This window comes from Megalobrama amblycephala, linkage group LG5, assembly GCF_018812025.1.
Source record: "Megalobrama amblycephala isolate DHTTF-2021 linkage group LG5, ASM1881202v1, whole genome shotgun sequence".
NCBI lineage: Eukaryota > Metazoa > Chordata > Actinopteri > Cypriniformes > Xenocyprididae > Megalobrama > Megalobrama amblycephala.
In genome coordinates this window covers 40808523-40831360 of record NC_063048.1, presented here as the reverse complement: position 1 = coordinate 40831360, position 22838 = coordinate 40808523, and the positions used below count along the sequence as shown (strand labels likewise).

Below are 22838 nucleotides of genomic sequence, written 5' to 3'. Positions count from 1 at the left end.
AAAATATATAGATATATAGATATAGTAATGTGTATATGTAGAGTGATACATTTAAGCAATACATTAATGTATTGCAATATAAAATTTATTTTTTACATTTTTCTGTTACATTTCTCTGGTAGATTAAAGGTGCACTATGTACGATTTTCTGTCCGCTAGAGGCCTATTCAAAGCAAAGACGTAGCTTGATGACGCCAAGTTTGAGTGCAGAATCTTGGGACATGTGGTCTTCACCTCAACGGCCGGTGAAAAAGATTTGGGATAGGACTAGGGCAGAAATAATGTTCATGGATGCAATTTTTAACGTTACTGTAGTATGAAGCAGAGCAGAAGAGTGTTGTGGAGCTGAACGAGGCCGCTGGAGCGATTGATCAACACACGCCTCACGAGCAGCGGGACTTTTATTATGACACAGCTGACGGCGCTGCTTCCGCTTTTCCGGCCATGAGTATGAGGTAACACAGCTCTGTTTATCATATTAGATACATTTGAAGGTGTTGAAAATGATGTTTCAATGTTTCTCTGTGCATTCGCTCAGCGGCTGCTGTGAGACACTGTTGCACACTGCAGTAAGATAGATCGATTTTAGAATATCATATTAAATGTTGGATGGCTTGTGTTGATAAATGGAATGCAATTAATTTTAAAACGTATTGTATGATGGAGAAAATTCTATTTTACTGTTTGGGGCAGTCCGGTGGCATGATCCCCCCCTAGAAGAAAATTTTGTACATTTTAAAATTACCTTACATTCATCACATCATAATATAATATAAGGTGGATTGAGTGCAACAGTTTCTGGCCACTTTTTCAGCGGTCTTGGTTTTGGAACTATTTTTCTATTCACTTTTACCAGTACTTGAAAATCGTACAAAAAGACAAAAGGTAAAACACAGTGTACTGCATATATATGTAAACCCTCCTGTTCGAACCACCCGCTCTAAGCGGGATTTGAACCCGGGTCCCCTGGCATGGGAGTCGGGCACTCTAACAAGGAGGCTAAAGAGTGCAGTATCTAGAGTCATTCGCTAGATCCCTCTTGAGATCAGGGGAGTGAGGTTTACACACACAGCTCTTACTGGCCAACGTCCGTTACCCTCACCCCCCTAAACCTCACTTCCATCCGGGTCACGGCACCAACGTAACCCCTCCTGTTCGAACCGCCCGCTCTAAGCGTGACTTGAACCCGGGTCCCCCGGCATGGGAGTCGGGCGCCCTATCAAGGAGGCTAAAGAGTGCAGTCTCTAGCGTCAGTTGCTAGATCTATCTTGAGATCAGGGGAGTGAGGTTTACACGCACAGCTCTTACTGGCCGAAGTCTGTTACACTCACTCCCCTAAAACTCACTTCCATCCAGGTCATGGCACCAATGTAACCCCTCCTGTTTGAACCGCCCGCTCTAAGCAGGACTCAAACCCAGGTTTGTTGGTATAGGAGTCGGGCGCTTTAATAAGGACGCTAAAGACTGCAGTCTCTAGTGTGTGTCGCTACAGCTCTTACCAGCCTACGTCTATTACATATAAACCACAATTTTTTATTTATTTATTACAAACATCTAAATATTTTGAGACTAGTGTGAGTAGTAGTGAGACTGAAAGTATTATGTCATTCGCAGTGCTTTGTGAGAACAGGCGACCAATCAAATTTTTTAAAATAATTTTAACACAATTAGTTAAAAAAAAAAACTCAGGCTGATGGTTTCAACAAAAGCATGTACTGTGCCATCAATTAACAACCTCATAGCTCACAGCAGGTCTGTATGTAAAGGTTTATACGTTATTACAAAAAAAAAAAAAAAAAAAAAAAAAAAAAAATCCCATAGAAAATGAATGGAATTTTTACTTCTGGAACTCTAGACTGTTGCATTCTATAACAGTTCAAATGTGGCTCATTCAATCGGACTTTAAAGTCAGAACAATATGATTAATGTCATTTATTTCACAATAAAATAATGTGTAGGATTCAGATTAAAATTAGACATGGTTTTCCCATAATTTATTGCTTTGATCACATGAAGATAAAGGAGAAAAGAAGGAGGAAAGAGCTCTGAAATTCAGGTGCTGCTCATCTGGCAGAGTTCTCAGAGAAAGAAAACAAACCCTGATCCACTTCCCCACAAGCTGGCCGAATTCTGGAGCCCAGCACCAGGATGTTTGGCTTACAAAATGACTTTGCCGCTCCCGCAGCCATTCTACCTAATTGCCCCCGGGACAATTATTGTAACCCTCTGTTCAGCCATTTTGGGAAAAAAAAAAAAAAATTAAAGCCATAATGTTACTGTGGATTACATTAAATATTTTTCATAACTCTTACTAAGTACTAGTGCGTAATGTGCAGGGTTTTTTTTTTTCAGGATACTCATAAGTACATATCATAAACGTAATTAAATCTGAGAAGTGGGTGGGTTGGGGGGGGAAAATTACCAAACAAAACATTTCCCTAAGCAATCAAAACACAAACAGACCCACAAAAATGGCAGCGACCTGCACATAATCACAGTGAGACATTTCCTCTTCGCCAGGCATTGCCATTCACTCACTGCCATTTATAAACATTGAGAGGGACAAACAGGGAAAGCACAGGCAACGACAGGCCATATCGGTCTGGATATGAGCTGATAAATTGGTGGCTGTGGAAAAAGTGCCCCTTGGGCTCCATCTATTCAGCCGACTGAGGCGGAAAGGGCCGTTTTCAAAAGCACCCCAGAGCCTGGCCATGCATGACAGAGCCTGACACCAGAGCCATACTAGATTCCTTTCTACATGGGCGGCAATGGGCTCCTGGGAAGGAACAAGTGCTTACGGAGGAGATATATCTCCTATCTCATCAGCTCTGCTTCTACCCTCATACTAACACACACCTGCTGAGCCATCAGATTATGAACATTACACGACACAAAACTACGAGAGCTTCTGTGCAATATGCTGCTCAGGTACAATGAAGAATAAAACTGCAAATAAAAGTTTTAAATGTATCCTTTTAGTTTAATTATATAGTGGCCCCAAAATGTATGTATTCTACTTGAACATTCAAGCCACACTTAATAAAATATTGTTTCTGCCACTAAATAAAAAGATAAAAAAGGTAATTGCAATTTTTTTAACTCGCATTTCTGACTTTTTTCTTGCAATTGCGAGATTTAAACTAAGAATAAAGTCAATTCTGACTTTTTTCTCAGAATTTAGTTAATATTTTGTATTTTTATAACATACAATTGTTATAAATTATCTTAAAAAGTATTGTAAAAAAAAACTTAAAATGAGTACACTGACATGTACTCAATGTGGTTTGATATTTTGTGATAGAAATGACACATTCAAGTGTGATATTCAAAAACAACCCAAGTTGGGTTAAAAATGGAACCTGCTGGGTAGTTTTATGTAACTCAATTATTGTTTAAAAATTACTAAATGGCTGGCTTAAAATGAACTCAAAATAGGTTGGAAATTAAAAATCAGACACATAATTACTAAAGGTAAACATTTATTTTTAAGCAATTTAATAAATCTTATTAAACTTATTAATAAATGTTCATTTATTAATTATAATAATAAATGTTAATTTCCAACCGATTTTGGTTTAATTTTTAAGCAAGCAATACAGTAATTTTTATACAATAATTGAGTTACATAAAACTACCCGGTAGGTTGGTCAAACATTTAACCCAACCGCTGGGTCAAAACAACCCAACTTAGGTTATTTTTAACCCTGAATTTTTGTTTTTTTTACCTAACTTGGGTTATTTTTAACCCGGCATTTTTTTAACCTAACTTGGGTTATTTTTAACCTGGCATTTTTTAATCCATCTTGGGTTATTTTTAACCCTGCATTTTTTAATCCAACTTGGGTTATTTTTAACCCTGCATTTTTTTTAAACCTAACTTGGGTTATTTTTAACCCTGCATTTTTTAACCTAACATGGGTTATTTTTAACCCTGCATTTTTTAATCCAATTTGGGTTATTTTTAACCCTGCATTTTGTTTTAACCTAACGTGGGTTATTTTTAACCCTGCATTTTTTTAACCTAACTTGGGTTATTTTTAACCCGGCAATTTTTAATACAACTTGGGTTATTTTTAACCCTGCATTTTTTAATCCAACTTGGGTTATTTTTAACCCTGCATTTTTTAATCCAACTTGGGTTATTTTTAACCCTGCATTTTTTTAACCTAACTTGGGTTATTTTTAACCCGGCATTTTTTAATCCAACTTGGGTTATTTTTAACCCTGCTTTTTTTTTTTTTTTTTTTTTTCATATGCATATATGATTCTAATCCACAACCTTCTTAGTCTCATCTGCAGAGACGGCAAAGCAGTCTGTGTGTCCTTCCGGAAAGTTTTATCTGGAGAAAGCATCTGTCAACTCTCATCAGAGGCTGCTGCCGCCCCAATGCTGCCACAGTCGGCAGACTGATAGCTTAACCTTTCCACCATACTGCACTTCAAAACGAGCAGAGAGCCCTTAGGATCCCTCAGAATGTGTGGTCTCCTCTCTGCACCACTGATTTCTGCATGCACGTCTCATTCTGTACGAGACACCGCTCGAGGATGAAGATGCCTTTCCCTTTGCTTCTGATCTCACTTATTTCTCTATCAGACATCCAGCGTCTTGACGTTAGCATACGGACATGTTCTCAGGACTTCAGCGCCTGGAATAGAATGTGCTGGCCAACTACGTCGGGCCGCGGTCAGGATGAGCAGTACCACCTGCCGTGGAGTTGCCCGAGCGTTAGACAGTGATGGGCAAATGACAGATTGGAGTGTTCTCGGAATGTTAGCTAAGCCACTGGCTGGTAGCCATTGCTCTTGTGGGAAATGAAATCAGTGTTATTTGATCACGTCATATGAAGTCCAGAGGGACTTTCAAGTCCTGTGACTCATTACGAATGAGGCTAAAACCATCACAGGAATCACAGCAGTAGAGCAAGGACAAACGAAACAGGAAGTTGTGCTTCACTTTTGTGAGGTGACAGAAAATTCATAACAGTTCAATTTATGGAAGCTTGTTTCTGCCACTGAATAAAAAATAAAAGATTATTGTAACTTTTTATCTCAATGTCAGAATTGTGAGATATAAACAATTGCGAGAAATAAAGTCTGACTTTTTCATGCAATTCTGACTTTTTTCTTGTAATTGCAAGTTTATCTTGCAATTCTGACTTCTTTTCTCAGAATTGTGAGATATAAACTCGTAATTGCGAGTTATAAAGTCCAATTCTGAGAATTTTTTTTTTATTCAGAATTGCGATATTTCAAAATTTATCTCACAATTCTGACTTCATAACTCTCAATTCTGACTTTATAACTCGCAGTTGCGTGTTATAGTCAGAATTGCTTGATATAAACTCACAATTCTGACTTTTTTTTATATCTCGTAATTCTGACTTTATAACACACAATTGCGAGTTTATATCAAGCAATTCTGAGAAAAAAAAGTCAGAATTGTGGGATAAAAAGTCACAATTACCTTTTTTATTTTTTATTTAGTGGCAGAAACAAGCTTCCATACAAATCAGTCCATTGCATTGGAAGGAAAAATGACCTATGTGGACTTTTCCTCAATCGCACACAATGCAAACTGCTTTTAGATTAAAGGGTTATCATCCATTCCATACGATTCTCCTACATAATTACAACTGAATAAATCTTCTCTATAACTATAAAAAAGCTTTCAATTTTCAGCTTGAACCATAACATTGAACGTCATCACTTGGTGAAAGATTTATAAAGGCTGGAGAGAAGGAAAGGGAGGTAGTGAAACTTCAAAATAGCTCTTTACTGCCACCTATCACAAAGTTTGGCAACTGCAAGCAAGACTACAACAGATGACAGAAAACAGGGGGAGTTAAATCAGAAGAGTGAAGTGATTATTATAACATTATGACAGCTTAAGATTTAGAGGCTGACCATAAATTTGAGTGGACATGTTATTCGGACAGAATGCAGCCTTTTTCACAGACTGGAAAAAAAAAAAATTCCCCAATCAAAGCGAGGACATAATCACAGATCAGATCAATCTGAAACAACTCTTGCGGTACAGTTTTTCATTTTTCTTTTTATGATTTGGTCTTAAACAGCTTCTCTGGCCAAATACTCTATTGTATTAAGATCCTGTCAATCATTGAAAACTAATTTATAAACCAGTCAGCATCAAAACTGAGCAATAATCCCCTCCCACTTTCCTGCCATTGCCCACCCAGTGCCACTTAGTAACTTAAGCAAACAGGAATTCAAGACGTAAAGCTAGGGCACTTTTCCATGACCCAACATCATTTTTTATATCTTTATTACATTGTATAATTGCCCTTATTTCAAACATAATAATGGAAACCGCTTCATTTCTCCCCCGATCCCTTCTTATTGCCTCTTGATTGTGACATCTGTGTCTGTCCTGATTTTATTGGATGAAGCGCTCCTTTTGAAAGGATAATAAATGTGTAAACAAATTCAAAACAAGCCTTTCTCCTAAGCTTTGGTTCTCATTATCAAATTGAGCGGCTTCCCTTGCCAATGTCCCCCTCCTAGGCAATGTCATCCTTTTACAGCTCAAGATCAGCCATAATCAAAAGTGTCTATAAATTTGAGCTTCTCTAATTAAGGTCTCCTCGCCAAGTGCACAAGCGGGCGACCGGGCAGGGATCTCTCCCTAAAAGACTCAAATTGGCTCCCAAGCACAACAAATCACATTATGATTTCAACTCTTGCCCGCACACCGCTCATCTTGAGTCGGTTAACCCAGCTGAAGAGGCTGTCTCCCTGCTGCAGACCTGTGCTCTGACTCTCGAGAAAAGCCTGCAGTTGTTAAGATCTTGAAAAATGCGGAGGTAGAAAGACAAATGCTCAGAAATGTAGAATAACATTTACGCTCGGTAAAAGGTCCACGAGCCGGGACTCGAACTCAGGATGTCCGAAGCGCAACTGCGCTATATATTGTTGCGCTGTTCACTAGGCTACTGGTGTCGCCGATTTCACATTTTTATTATGAAAATCAAATATTTAGACATTTTTGGACGCTTGCACCACGCTTAAAATGGCATCTGTGGCAAATTACATCAGACCTTTAATCAAGTAACTTCCCTTTACTTACACTGTAAAAAATTATTTTCATGATTTGTTATCACAACAATTTTCTTTTGTCAAATCAACTTAGATAATTAATGTGGTTCAGATAACATAATATTTTGAGATCCTATTGATTAAACCAATCGCCTTCATTGTATTAACTCATATTTTTAATTTCAATGAACTTAATTTTAGGGCAACCAAGGCAACTTCCTTTTTTTAAGTTAAACCAACAATTCTTTTTTACAGTGGTAATTTCTGCAATTACTTTGAACACTGTAAGATTTTTTTAATGTTTTTGAAAGTGTCTTATGCTGCATTTCTTTTTCTGTAACAATTTTTACAATTCAAAATAATTGTTTTAATCATTTAATATAAATTTATATAATTTATATAAAGTCATCAGCATCATTACTCCAGTCTTCAGTGTCACATGATCCTTCAGAAATCATTATTAATGCTGAAACCAGCTGTGCCGCTGGAAACCGTGACATTTTTTTTTTCAGGGTTCTTTGATTTATCCATTTATAAATGTCTTTCCTGTCATTTTTGATCAATTTAATGCTTCCAGAAATAAAAAATTTCTTTTTTAATCATACTGAACCCAAAATTTGTACGGTGGTGTAAATAATATATTATAATAGTATCTTTAAAATAAATTATATTTGTAATATAATTCACTGACATTAATATTTAGCCACTGTATCTACACACAAGTGCAAATAAAGCTAAAAAGTCACACATCAATAATTCAGAAATCTGCGTAACACTTTATTTTAGGGTGACGTAGTTCCACGTTACTATTTATTCTTACTACAGTAATAACAGTAAATTATTCATAATTACAGGTAACTAATCCTAAAACAAAACCCTAACCGTAACTCTATAGTAAATACATGTAGTTAATTAATATTACTCAGTACTTATTTGATTAAATAACTATGTCATTTAAAATAAAGTGTAACCGAAATCTGTCCTTTGAGTATTTTGGCTGTTGTTGTTTTTGACAGTGTACAATCATTTCTACAACTAAACAAATAAAAATAAAAGAAGACTAGGTTTGTAATTCTCCACAATTTAGCTTCTCAAATTAGATTCAGTTAAAATATGTATACATTACTCTTCGACTTTGATTCATCTATGACATTTGAACTTCTCTGACGTTTGCTTCTCCTTCAAATGACAAACTAGACCGACAACAGAACTGTAACTGGGCAAAGATTCACCCCAAGTTTCCAGACAATATAAAGCCAAAATGGGACAATGATTTGTCTCTCAAACAGAGCAAAACACAAGTCTTCCACCACAGTTAAGTCATAGCAAATTACAGCATGGTGAATTGAGAAACAATTACAAATTTAAAGCGAATTTAAAGAGAGCTCCTTAGAAGCTTATTTTTAGCTTTTATGGGAATATGTTCATACAAGACTTTATGATCAATGCAATGTTGTGATCACTCCATCAAAAGCTCTTCTCCAGCCAAAAGACATATCAGCATTCTGCGCTAATTACAAGGTCGAACAACAGCCAACCGGACAGCGATCCAAGAAAAAGTGAATGCTTACACGCAAATGCATGCACACAGTGTATCATCTACCGTGCAGTTTCATTTTCCTACAGGGTCATTCAAACTATGGCCCTTGACTACTTAGACTAAGTGCTCAATTAAGCATAGCTTGTTAGCCAGTTTCCTTTCCAGCTACATTATTGCTGCCATGTGCTGTATTATAGTACTGTATGTAATACAGTGTGTTTGGCCAGTATGACTGCGTGTTTTAATATATTCATTCCTTTGGAAATCTCTGACATCGCAGACACTTTTTTTCCCCCTTGACTTTTCATGTTATGTCAGACTACCAGTTTTTGGTTATTTGAGGGACTGTGTAAAAAGTTTAAAACAAAGTCAAAGTGATATGTACGCGGGTCATTTTTTTGTCCAAAGGCCTTAATAATAATAATAAAAAACAAAGATTTGACATCCAAAGTATGTAAGGTAGTACAACTAGATCTCTTTTATTGAATCCAAAAGGTTTTAATAATATTTTGCTACATATAAAGGTATTTTTAAAATTTTGAAGCGTCAAAAGGTCATTCGGTTTAACCGTCCAAAGGCCAATACAGCCATTTCATTTGTGATTAAAATATCTTAATATGTAATAAATGTATATATTTTTCTATTCTGGCATGATTTTATCACATCATATATCAACATAGTGCAAAATGGTATTAAAATTATGTGTAGAAGTCGTTGCTTTGTTATGAGAAAGAATGTCCGGAAAAATGAATTTCATTGATGTCATTCAAAGTAACCAATATAAAGGGACCATTTTGGATCAAGTCATGCAGTCAATATCATGTGACAAAGTAACTAACTGAAAAATTCATGTTTTCACTTGATCATACGCATGTCCCAAAACATCAGGTCATTCGGTGCAACTGCTGTAAAACATGTAAAACAAAAATTAAAAAAGTAATTTTTTTTTTTACTAAATATAAAATGTTTGATTGTCCTTTTGCTAGCCAGATATCAGTCTGTTAGCATTGTTTGAAAATATCGTCACTCGGTATAACCAAAATGCCATTCGGTAAAACCGAAATTTTGGTTTGCTTTTGTCATTTTTTACAAGATGTACAAAATTTGTGTTAATTGATTATAAAAACCACATAATCTCATTGTTAACACTTAATAAAACTTCAAAATTAATTATATCTCCATTATGGTTTTTTTTTTTACACGGTCCCACTTTTAAGTGGCCTTAACTACTATGTACTTACATTTAAATTAATCATTTGATAAAATGCACTTATTGTGTACATACATGTTTTTACATTGTACTTATATTTTAGAAACACCTGCATGTAATTACATCTGTAATTAATTTCTGTATTTACATTTATAATTACACTGTTGACCCATCCCTTACACCTTACCCCTACCCTTAAACCTACCCATACCACCAAAGCTTTCCCTAACCTTACCCGTATCCCACCTCAAAAGCAGCAAAAGTGATTTGCAATTCAATAGGAAGTACATTGTACTTATTTTTTGATGTAAGTACACAGTAGTTAAGGCCACTTAATATAAAGTGGGACCTTTAACACTTTTAAAAACCTTATTCGTCTATGACCCATTCGCAACCCTTTTTACTTACACTATATGACATATTTTCAAGTGGAAAACGACTACATTGTGAAAAGTGGGCGTTACGCACCAAATTGGACTTGATTGCAAGTTTACATTGGATTGTGGAGAACCATTCCCCTCCTCAAAGACTCTTCTTGAGGATTTTTTTTTTTTGACCATACACATGAAGGCTGAAGGTCAAGTTCACCCTTGAGAGAGCACATCTTGATGCATCCCAATGGAAACACTTCTTTTTAGTTGTTATCATTACTTGCAATTATTGCTGTAAACTTTATTAGATTTACAGGCATCCAATTACTTAATTCACCAATGCAAGATTTTTAAAAAGACTGCATTATCTACAACATTAATCTTAAACGCTGTCGCTTTATTCACTATGGCCCGGTTTCACAGCCAGGATTAGACCTTAGTTCAATTAGGATATTTAAGTAGCTTTTAGAAAAAAAAAAAAACATTAATGGTGTTCATCTTGAGACTAAACACATTTTAAGATATGTCAGTGCAAGTTGCTTTCAGTTAAAACAGCTCAAACATGCATTTTAGTCTAGGACTAGCTTGCTTAAGCCTTGTCTGTGAAAGCGGGGGTATATTTCCTATGTGACGTCACCAAAAAGGAAAGTCGTTTCGAAGCCAGAAGTCGTTACCATTTAATGAAAGAATACGAAAACATTTTTCTTTACCAGGGACAATTAAATAGACTTTAAAGGCCGCGTTTACACACTCACATTAGATATGCCAAGATTTCTTAATAGAAAAAATCATAAACGAGCCAATTTAGCTTGACGTGAATTTTCGCCAACGGCACAAACGTCATTCAAACACAGAGAGTATGTTTTATCAAAAATGAATGTGGTTAACATTAACACCACTGATTAGATCACCATCGTTATCAGGCGATTTGAATATACTGTATTTGTTGTAGCCAGCCAACTCCTTTCAGTCTTTTCAGTTGGCTCCAAAGGCCTCATTTTAATAATTTGCCCCGGAAAATGAGCGCGAGCGCTAGCCCAGACACAGCCTCCCATGTCGAACAATCATAATCACGCTACTCTTACCATAACACCGCAATTATCCTCATTGCTTACAGCAACACAAAATTCATGATGGATGAGCGTTTGTGTGGTTGTGTGCGCGCGAACCGTCTACAGTAACGTCTCCCACGCACGTCCCCATCTGTCGCGGCTCCTCTGCTCAGTTCAGCGCGCGACCTCCATAAATCATACCATTAAGATAACGTCGGCGGCCCCTGGCTGGCTCGTACATTACCCCGGCAGACTAAACTCCATCCGTTCAAGGCTCGGCTCTCTGATAAACAGCTGACACAACAGCGACAATCCACATCCGGCTCATGCAAACAGTAGTTCGACAGTAGTTCTTGCAGGCGGGCGTATGGGTCAGACTCAGAGGGAGTGATGTTTTATGATCACCAGAAGAAAGTAATCCATTCGTGGTGTAAACAAACGCATATTTGCGCACATTTGAGGTGTTTGCTCTTTTTAAGAGCGGCTCCAATCTACTGCAGGTACCTGTGGGAGGTATATGATCTGTTTGGAGAGTCTTAAGCTCCTTGCTTCATATGTTACCATTATACTTCATGCCTGGTTGCAGTCAACTTATTTCTTGTGACATTATGATCCTGCACATTTCCTCCAGAGGTAATTAGTCGTAGCAGTCAATAAATCTCCTCTTGTTTGTTTTTGTAATGTTTATTATGGTTTAATTGCGTTTTTGCCCCATTTCGAGAACGGTTTTCTACACATCGAGAAGCGCACTAGTCAAGTTTTCTTATCTGATGATTGCGTAATTACATAAATATCAATTGTGCATAGAATCGCTTTCTGTGTCCAGTGATAAAAAGGCAAAAGTCGACAGAAGTGGGTGTATAAAAAGGCGATTTATGGAAGAACCCTCCAAAATCAACATTCAAACATGAGCTCATCTAAACATCTGTCCACAACATGTCCAATCATTGCCCTGCTGAGGAATGTACAATTGTTTCTGGAAATAAATATTAGGGCTAATTCAGCTCTGATTGTAGCGGCAGACATCTAATGTGAATATTTCTCCCAGGGTCCTCCTTTATTTATTTGATCCCGTTTTACTCCTTTCTTCTTCTCGATTGAGGGTCCATGAATTTATTTGTCTGATGCTCCTAACTTTATTTCACACGTATGCACCGGTTAAAACTGGAGGTCTGAGTGTGTTTTAAGTGAGGGTCTGCTGTGGAGGGGTGGACTGAGTTCAATTATACTTAGGCTGTCTGTCTTTTCCCGTCACACTCCATTTGCGGTCGGCGGATACGTTTACACAGAAACTAATCATAACTAAAACATTTTTGTGTAAATCTTACCAAATTACTCTGTATAACAGGGGCAGGGAGAGGAAATCAATACCAAAAACACTTAAGGTAACATCTGACCGTTCTTCCGGACCTTCTGGATAAAACTAAGATAAATGATGAAAAGAAAATAAGTTCCCATTAAGAACACTTATGAAGGAGAATTTTTTATATAATTGGGCAAATGCAAAGATCATAATATCCGGCTGAACTAATTAAGGCCCATTTTTCACAATTAATGCTGGATTGCCCTGGGTATCGTCTTATGAGTCGGCTAATAGTTCCATATAGATGGAATTTTTTCTAAAATAAAATGCATGTCAGTAAATGTTAATGTACTTATAAAGCAGTCATATACTGCAAGAAACAAAACCAGATTTAGCACAACACAGATTTGATTAATTAATTACTTTATTGATTAATTAAAGAGACAATACTTGAAGGATATGTAAAAGATTAGTTTGTCATCCAAGATGTTTATGTCTGTCTTTTTTCAGTCGAAAAGAAATTAATGTTTTTGAGGAAAACATTCCAGGATTTTTCTCCATATAGTGGACTTCAACAGATACATGATCCCAGACGAGGAATAAGGGTCTTATCTAGAGAAACGGATCATTTTCTAAAGAAAAAAAAAAGATATACTTTTTAACCACAAATGCTCATCTTGCACTGCTCTGCGATGCTCCACGCATTAAGTAATCATGTTGGAAAGGTCACACGGTGACATAGGTGCGTAGTACTGTGTTAGGGCGGAAAACTCATCTCATTTTCTCTCCAACTTCAAAATCGTCTGACATTATTGTTTTACGTTTGACTTAGTCTTTGCACGTTCGCTTTGTAAACACTGGATTGGTACTTCAGCTTCGCGTGACCTTTCCAACATGATTACGTAATGCGTGGCACATCACAGAGCAGTGCAAGACGAGCATTTGTGGTTAAAAATATATGCATTTTTTATTTATGACCGATCGTTTCACTAGATAAGACCCTTATTCCTCATATGGAATCATGTAGAGCTCTTTGAAGCTGCACTGAAACTGACATTTGGACCTTCAACCCGTTGGTACCTGTTGAAGTCCACTATATGGAGAAAAATCCTGGAATGTTTTCCTCAAAAACCTTAATTTCTTTTCAGCTGAAGAAAGAAAGACATAAACATCTTGGATGACATGGGGGTGAGTAAATTATCAGGAAATTTTAATTCTGAAGTGAACCAATCTTTTAAAATGTGTGTTTTTAGAGACTCAAATCTGAGTCAAATTAATTAAATGACATATACATATATACAAGTAATTCTGTTGCATATCTATTTTCTCTCATATGTTTTTGTGTTTTCAACACAAGTATTTTTTTAATTGGTTTTACAACAGATGGACTGTCACAGAATATAAACCTGTGCATAAGCCATGAAAAAGCAACCAATGACACTCAAAAGTGGAAAAATGCTCTGAGACTACAATCAATGCCAAGTACAATGCTTCCCCCTTGTGGTTGATTAAAAACTCGACATCATAGGGATTACAAGGTTATTATTAGGTACAGCCTAATTCCCCCCAATTCCAGACTTTAACACATGCTTCCATTTCTCCATATATGCTTGGATGGAAAGGCTGTGAAATGAGCCCTGGTAGGATATATAAAACGCACTGCAATGACATTAACTTTTGTGTCCTTAAGAGGAAAAAAAGCAATTTTGGAGAGTCAGCCGAAGCCCGAGAGAAGCCAAGCACAGACCCAATCCAATCACTGTGACCAGGTCACAAACATAAATTAACTTTTCTCTCTCCCCAGCCTCGTTAACAGGCTACAGGAGGGAATGTGACAAGTGCTAATAACACTGGGTTACTATACTGGAAAGAAAGAAAGAAAGAAAGAAAGAAAGAAAGAAAGAAAGAAAGAAAGAAAGAAAGAAAGAAAGAAAGAAAGAAAGAGAAATATTGCGAAATATGATGCAAAGATCAAGGTGGGATGTTAAAATTTAGAGTACATTGTTATTCATTTACTATTTCTTAATGTTGGAACCTTGCTCAAATTAAAAAAAATGTTCTCCTTGTCCAAATGACATGAAACTTTGTACAGTTGTTAACACTTGCTAGGTCTATAAATAAAAAAAAAAAAAAAAAAAGTGGAGTGATATCTTGTTTTTATGTTAGTGTAGAAAAAAAAAGTCACACTCAGGGTCTTTGGGGTCTCCACAGACCCCAGGCAACAAAATGTAATTTTGTAACAAAATAATTGTTTTTTAAAAAACAAACGTAATTTTAGTCTGTTTATTAATGTTTTTACTTCATATTTGTGCAGTTTTTGGAGGATTTGTCATATCTTTTAAATTTAATTATTTAATTAAATTTAATTAAAACATAATTATTTATTTAATATAAATAAATAAATAAATATTTTGTTGAGTAGGTTTTTATACAAAAACAGCTTTTCATGTAAAATTCACTTTATAAAAGACCCACATTTCTAACTTTCATTCATGGGGATAACATGGATAATTTTACATGGTTTAGTGTAAGATTTTTGCCCATCTTTTGGAAAATGCAGTTTTAAAAGTAAAAAATCTAACTGTAGATGCTGCAGAGCTCCACTATTTGCTATTTGACTGACTGAAAGACATTTTTCACAAGTATTTTTCAGTTAGATTCATATCTAAATATTATGAAATCACAATTATGACAATATTTGTTTTTTGTCAAAGTTTAGCATTTTTTTTGTACTGAAAAAAAATATTTCAAAAATGTTGATTTTGAGGATTTTTTTTTCCATTTTCTTATCATAATGTAACAATATTGAAAAACTGATTTTTTTTATTACAAATACTAAACTTTGAAAAAAAAGTAGCTTTTATTGTTATAATTGTGATTTCATAATATTTAGATATGAACCCAATTGAAAAAAAACTTGTGAAAAGATCAGTCAGTCAAATAGCACATAGCAAATAGTGGAGCTCTGCAGCCATTTATTGGCAAAAAATGATTTTTTACTTTTAAAACTGCATTTTCCAAAATATGGGCAAAACAGTACACTAAACCACTAAAACTACTCTTACACTAAACCAAGTTAAATTATTAATGTTATCCCCATGAATGAAATTTAGAAATGTGGGTCTTTTATAAAGTGAATTTTACATAAAAAGGTGTTTTTTTGTATAAAAACCTATTTAAAAAAATTTTTTTTATTTATTTATATAAATTTAAAAAATATTATAAATCCTCCAAAAACTGCACAAATGTGGAGTAAAAACATTAATAAACAGAGCAAAATTACATTTGTTTAAAAAAAAAAAAAAAAAAGCAATTATTTTGTTACAAAATTACATTTTCTTGCCTGGGGTCTGTGGAGACCCCAAAGACCCTGAGTGTACTGCACAAGGGTTAAGTTCAAAATCCATCAGTGTCACAGCTAAAATAGCCTGGCAGATCTTCATACAAGCAATATGAGCTCAAACTTTGCAGTCTGCTTGATTCCAGACAGTAAAATTATTCCACATCTAAGATACTTTCAGTCTTGAGACATCAAGAATTTGATGAACAGACTCAATTTCTGTAATGTCACAGAAAACAGACATTACACCGGTTCTTTCTTATTAAAGAATAGCTATTCATAAGTTGATTTTCCTATTTCTCCACCATTACATTTTCACGAGCTCAAAATGCACAATGAAACCTTTTGCAAAGCAGCTGGCATCATTGCTAATTACAAACGTGTAGACTTCCGTTCTGTCTGAAACATGTATATTAAATATAAAAGCGTCATGTTGGCTCGCGTGAACTCCAAACAAACACATTTATTGACAAATGAACAGAAAATATCACTCATTCTTATAGAATATATTTAACCCAAGTAAACATAATTCAGACAAGAACCAACGTGCTATTAATCACATAAAGAAACATTTTAAATTTGCCAGGATTAAACTAAATTACACAAATCGCGTCTTAAACTGAGGGAACGATTTGTAAACGGAACTAACTAAAGTGCGCTTGTATCCCGCGTCCCTCAATAGACAGACATCCGGTTGAAGGATTCGTACCTTAATCTACTTTAAAATCACACATTTGTTTACTATAAACAGCTTTACACGACAAAATACCTGACAAAAAGTATTTAACACACCTCGTGGCGGTTTGGAGTGTTGCTAACTGGTGCCGAATGTGCACGAGCCGTGCGCGCGACTGAACGCGGTGGTAAACAAAGTTGTGTGAAATAAAAAGTTGAAGCGCGTCTTACCTGCTGATCCACCCGCAATGATCTGATGAGACGCCTCTCTTAATAAACTTTGCCTTTTAGATGTCATTTTCACTGCTTCTGGGGCCTGTGTCGAGGAAAAATAGCAGAGTTGCCGCATTTTAAACCGATTTGTTATTGCAAATTTATTTTAGTAGGCTAAATTATTAATAAAACCCTCGGTGTAGTTAAATTAAATAGGCCTAAATTATTATGTTAGTAATGCGGTCATACGCCGCATGATATAGGCTAGTGCTGCGGACTACATATGTGTGTGTTTAAACCTTACTTCAGTTTGGGATTTCACTGGAAAGATTGTATTTAGTTCCTCGCGTTATGGAGATGCAGCGCACGTGCACGCGGAAGAGTTCTGTTCTGACCGTTCTGACACGCGGCGTCTTGGCGCGAGCTATGTGTGAGCGCGCTCTTAGGCAATAGAGTTTAATTTTAACTCGGACACGGATTCAGAGTTCACAGAGGCCGAATGCGAATGAATTATCAATTAATAACCTTATAAACACGCCAGTAGTGGTCCTAGATGTATTTCACACTTAAACACAGTACCAACTGCCTAAAGCTTTTATCAGAAATAACTTTTCTCAGCCATTTTCAGTACAGTTGGTTCCCTTCAAGTTCACACACTATCCTGGCAGATTGTAGTTTATCATATATCACTATTGTGCAAAAACCAAAGTGTCCAAATGCTTTTTGTTGAATGGTATATTTAATATTTTATCATTTAAAACCCACTAAACGTTTGTTTGTGTAATGTTTGGCTTGCTTTTTGAGCATAAAATGGATATTTTAGCCATGTAATCACATTCATACTTTAAGTGTCTAATTTACTTATACTAATTTTTAATACACTTTTTTAGATATATAAGGACATTATAAACTTCCAAGTTTAAAGTTGCCACTGAACATGTTTGGAAACCATCTTAATCATCTTTGTGCTAAATATAATTTCACATATTAAAGTCAGAATACGTTATTAATGAAATTGGTTATTAATTAATGTAGATTAATTAGGTGCATTGTGGGGATTTTTTTAAACAGTTGCCATGTAAATTATTTAAATGTAACAATTTAATAGGTTTTTATTAGATTAATAATATATAAGATAAATGATTGTATAGGGCCTATATACACAATGGCTTCGAAAATAATTTTCAAGCACTGACTGTTACACTAAAAAATGCTGGGTTAAAAACAACCCAAGTTGGATTAAATATGGACAAACCCAGCAGGTTGGGTTAAAGGGCACCTATTATGCCCTTTTTCACAAGATGTAATATAAGTCTCTGGTCTGGTCAAGTTTCAGCTTAAAATACCCCACAAATTTGCCCCTATTTGGGGGTGAGCAAAACATGCCTTTTATTATATTACTATACTAAAAAATAAATACAAAATTGGTTTAAAAAAAATGGCTGGGTGAAAACAACCCAATCCCTGGGTTTGTCCATATTTAACCAAGCATTTTTAGAGTGTAGCATAGTTGTATCAAATGAAAGAAAAATGACATCCGTAGATTACATTCAGATATATCATTGTTAAGAGTTTTAAAGCAGAACCCAGAGCTTAAAATAGTTTACGTGATGTCTCATAAACTAAAAACTGTCATTTAAAATGTAAGAAAAACATAAAAACACATCCTTGAGAGAGTCTGGGGTTCCTCCAAACCATGTAGCGAGCCACAGATTTCTTTTTTCCCAATGCAGAAGGCAACAATGAAAAGCAGGCTTTCCCTAATTCAACGTTACAACTTGCTTAGAGAGAGTGTGGCTGAATAATGAGCATATTACCGTATTAGCTTAGAACATACACATTTTTTCCCCGTTTAATTTTCAAATGTGAATTTATAGCAGTCTATTGGCAGGGAAATGCCATTAGCACTTTGACCTGCCTGGAGTGAGAGAGCAGAGAAAACCCCACCCGTCTATAAACCTACACGGTGGCCAGCAAATCTGTGAACTTTTGCAGTTATTAATCAGTTTTTTTCTGCAATATAAGAACAAGTAAATCTAAACAAACTGTTCTGTAAATTTGCCCATGATTGCGAAAGCCTTTAACCTAAAAGAAAATGATGTATTGATTAACATAATTAAATGGAGAAGGGTTTTCACATGAATGAAAAATAAAAATTTAACATAGTCATACGGTGCATAAGGGTTATATACAGTTATTCATACCACAGATTGAGCTTATCCTTGAAATGAAAATGCAAGAATTAAAAAAAATCGAAAAGGAAAAAGCGCAATTAACTTTTTATTTGCAACAATTTCTCTATGAAGCTCTCACAGCATCACTTCTGAATGTCTGTACTGACACATTTTTTGGCCTCGGATCTTAAAAGAAACAAAAGTGACATCATTTCCAGTTGGCTGCTTGAAGCACAAAAGACCACAAACATGTCTGTTTATTATTATTTTAAATGACAAAATAAATATTCAAAATACAGAAAAAGTGGTTTGATTCATAGAATAATTCAAGTTATCATGTCATTATTACAGCTTTTTCAAAACTCATCCCTACATCCTCAAAAAAATTAAGGGTACAGTGTGTCTTTACCTACTCTGTCAATTATCCGTTTCTGAAACACTCTTGATAATTCTTTGTATTTCTTTCTTGTGCAATGTAGATAACACTTGTATTCACGGTTGCTTTTTATTATTTATGGGGGGGGGGAAAGAAAATTTAAAATATTTTCTATGATTGAAAATATGCCATGTTTTTCACTGTGTGGTAAATATCCTAAGACCTAATATTTTTAAAATCTAATTTCTAAAAAACTGCATATAAAAAGAAAAAAAATGATATCATCAGTGCTGGGTAGTAATTGATTATTGTAATCTGAATTATGTAATCAGATTACATTGCGTTTTAAAATACTTGTAATCAGACTAGTTACTTTTTATTAATTACATGGTTAGACATTATTCATACAATGGCAGGCATTTGTCTTTCAAACACATTTTTATTATTTTAATTTTACATTATAAAATTTATTTATTAGCTTTTCACAAACCACCTGCAGTTCCTTCACAAACCCCAGTTCATAATTAATGCACTTCATGTTGTTGATAAAGAATGAAATATATATTTTCTTTCTCTTTGTATTGTTATATCAGTATGGTACAATGTTCTCCTGTTCAAATCAACGAGTTAGGTCAAAAGTAATCAAAAATTAGTCAGATTATATAACCTAAAATATGTAATGTAATGGATTACGATAATATTTTTGTAATGTAATTTGTAATCAGTTATAAACTACAGTTTGTAAGTAATATACCCAGCACTGGATCTCATTATTTAATTATGACCATTCTCAAGCTACACGAAAATATATGATCCTGCACATATTAACGTCATGTTGCGAAATGTGTGTGGTGTGTTTTTTCTTTATACAAAAGGCAAGGCTATGGCTAGTATAAGCAAATATGAAATATGTGTGCCTTTTTGAAACTATGAAGCTTGTCACTATTTGTTATAATGAAAACAGATTGGCTCAGATTAAGCATTATGTTTGGTAGTACTACAGAAAATGGCACGTAATATGAGAGGATAAACTAACACTTTTAACTTAAACGCTGTAACTTCACAAGGTGCCGATGACATTTTCATGTCATTTCCTGTATAGATAGATGAGAAGAACTAATCAACCGTGTTGCACTACCACTAGACACACTAACAGTACCACTCTTGAATTTTGTACCACATTAGACTGTCCTACGATACGGAGCCCCCCCACATGACATGCAAGGGGAAAAAAGTAAATTGTGCGCACAATTTACTATTTCGTTCCCTTTATTTATAAATCGCGCACATGATTTACTAATTCGTTCCTATGATTTATAAATCGTGCGCACGATTTACTATTTTGTTCCCTCAATTTAATAAATCGTGCCCACTATTTACTATTTCGTTCCCTCGGTTTGCTAAATCATGCACACGATTCACTAATTCCACAATTTACTATTTCGTTCCCTCGATTTCCTAAATCATTTGCATGATTTACTATTTCGTTCCCTTGATTTGCTCGTACGCAGGATTTACTATTTCATTCTCTCCATTTGCTAAATCATTTGCATGATTTACTATTTCGTTCCCTCCATTTGCTAAATCGTTCGCATAATTTACTATTTTGTTCCCTCGATTTGCAAAATTGTGTGCATGATTTACTATTTTGTTCCCTCAATTTGCAAAATCGTGTTCATGATTTACTATTTTGTTCCCTCGATTTGCAAAATTGTACGCATGATTTACTATTTTGTTCCCTCGATTTGCAAAATCGTGTGCATGATCTACTATTTCGTTCCCTCCATTTGCTAAATTGTTCACATAATTTACTATTTCGTTCCCTTGATTTGCAAAATCGTTTCCATGATTTATTATTTCGTTCCCTCGATTTGCTAAATCGTTTCCATGATTTACTATTTCGTTCCCTCGATTTGCAAAATTGTTTCCATGATTTACTATTTTGTTCCCTCAATTTGCAAAATCATACGCATGATTTACTATTTCGTTCCCTCGTTTCGCAAAATCGTACACAGGATTTACTATTTCGTTCCCTCGATTTGCAAAATCGTGTGCATGATTTACTATTTCGTTCCCTCGATTCGCAAAATCGTTCCCATGATTTACTATTTCGTTCCCTCGATTTGCAAAATTGTTCCCATGATTTACTATTTTGTTCCCTCGATTTGCAAAATCATACGCAGGATTTACTATTCCGTTCCCTCGTTTCGCAAAATCGTACACAGGATTTACCATTTCGTTCCCTCGATTTGCAAAATCGTGTGCATGATTTACTATTTCGTTCCCTCGATCCGCAAAATCGTACGCATGATTTACTATTTTGTTCCCTCGATTTTGCAAAATTGTATGCATGATTTTCTATTTCGTTCCCTCCATTTGCTAAATTGTTCACATAATTTACTATTTTGTTCCCTTGATTTGCAAAATCGTTTCATGATTTACTATTTCGTTCCCTCAGTTTGCTAAATCGTTTCCATGATTTACTATTTCGTCCCCTCCATTTGCTAAATTGTTCACATAATTTACTATTTTGTTCCCTTGATTTGCAAAATCATTTCATGATTTACTATTTCGTTCCCTCAGTTTGCTAAATCGTTTCCATGATTTACTATTTTGTTCCCTCGATTTGCAAAATCGTTTCCATGACTTACTATTTTGTTCCCTCAATTTGCAAAATCGTGTGCATGATTTACTATTTCGTTCCCTCGATTCGCAAAATCGTATGCAGGATTTACTATTTTGTTCCCTCAATTTGCTAAATCATTCGTATGATTTACTATCTCGTACCCTCGATTTGCAAAATCGTGTGCATGATTTACTATTTCGTTCCCTCGATCCGCAAAATCGTACGCAGGATTTACTATTTTGTTCCCTCGATTTGCAAAATTGTACGCATGATTTACTATTTTGTTCCCTCAATTTGCTAAATCATTCGTATGATTTACTATTTCGTTCCCTCGATTTGCAAAATCGTACGCATGATTTACTATTTTGTTCCCTCGATTTGCAAAATTGTATGCATGATTTACTATTTTGTTCCCTCGATTTGCAAAATTGTATGCATGATTTACTATTTCATTCCCTCCATTTGCTAAATTGTTCACATAATTTACTATTTTGTTCCCTTGATTTTCAAAATCGTTTCATGATTTACTATTTCGTTCCCTCAGTTTGCTAAATCGTTTCCATGATTTACTATTTAGTTCCCTTGATTTGCAAAATCGTTTCCATGACTTACTATTTTGTTCCCTCGATTTGCAAAATCGTGTGCATGATTTACTATTTCGTTCCCTCGATTTGCAAAATCGTGTGCATGATTTACTATTTCGTTCCCTCGATTTGCAAAATCGTGTGCATGATTTACTATTTTGTTCCCTCAATTTGCAAAATCGTGTGCATGATTTACTATTTCGTTCCCTCGATTTGCAAAATCGTGTGCATGATTTACTATTTCGTTCCCTCGATTCGCAAATTCGTATGCAGGATTTACTATTTTGTTCCCTCAATTTGCTAAATCATTCGTATGAT

The 22838-nt window shown here is 35.2% G+C and overlaps 1 protein-coding gene across 2 annotated transcripts in view; it reads right to left on the bottom strand.

Moving 5' to 3' along the window:
* The window catches only part of slc25a21 (solute carrier family 25 member 21), a 139125-nt gene extending 121916 nt beyond the window's left edge, over positions 1–17209 (bottom strand). Inside the window, exons 1-2 of one of the 2 annotated variants that reach the window (XM_048192310.1) lie at positions 17064–17209; positions 16779–16861 (exon numbers count right to left, since the gene is read on the bottom strand). In XM_048192310.1, the coding sequence (XP_048048267.1) occupies positions 16779–16845 (67 nt within the window). In that variant the 5' untranslated portion in view covers positions 16846–16861; positions 17064–17209. Of the gene's footprint in view, positions 1–16778; positions 16864–17063 lie in introns of those variants that run through there. The other variant, XM_048192312.1, reaches the window with a different exon arrangement.
* Positions 17210–22838: the final 5629 nt, after the last annotated feature.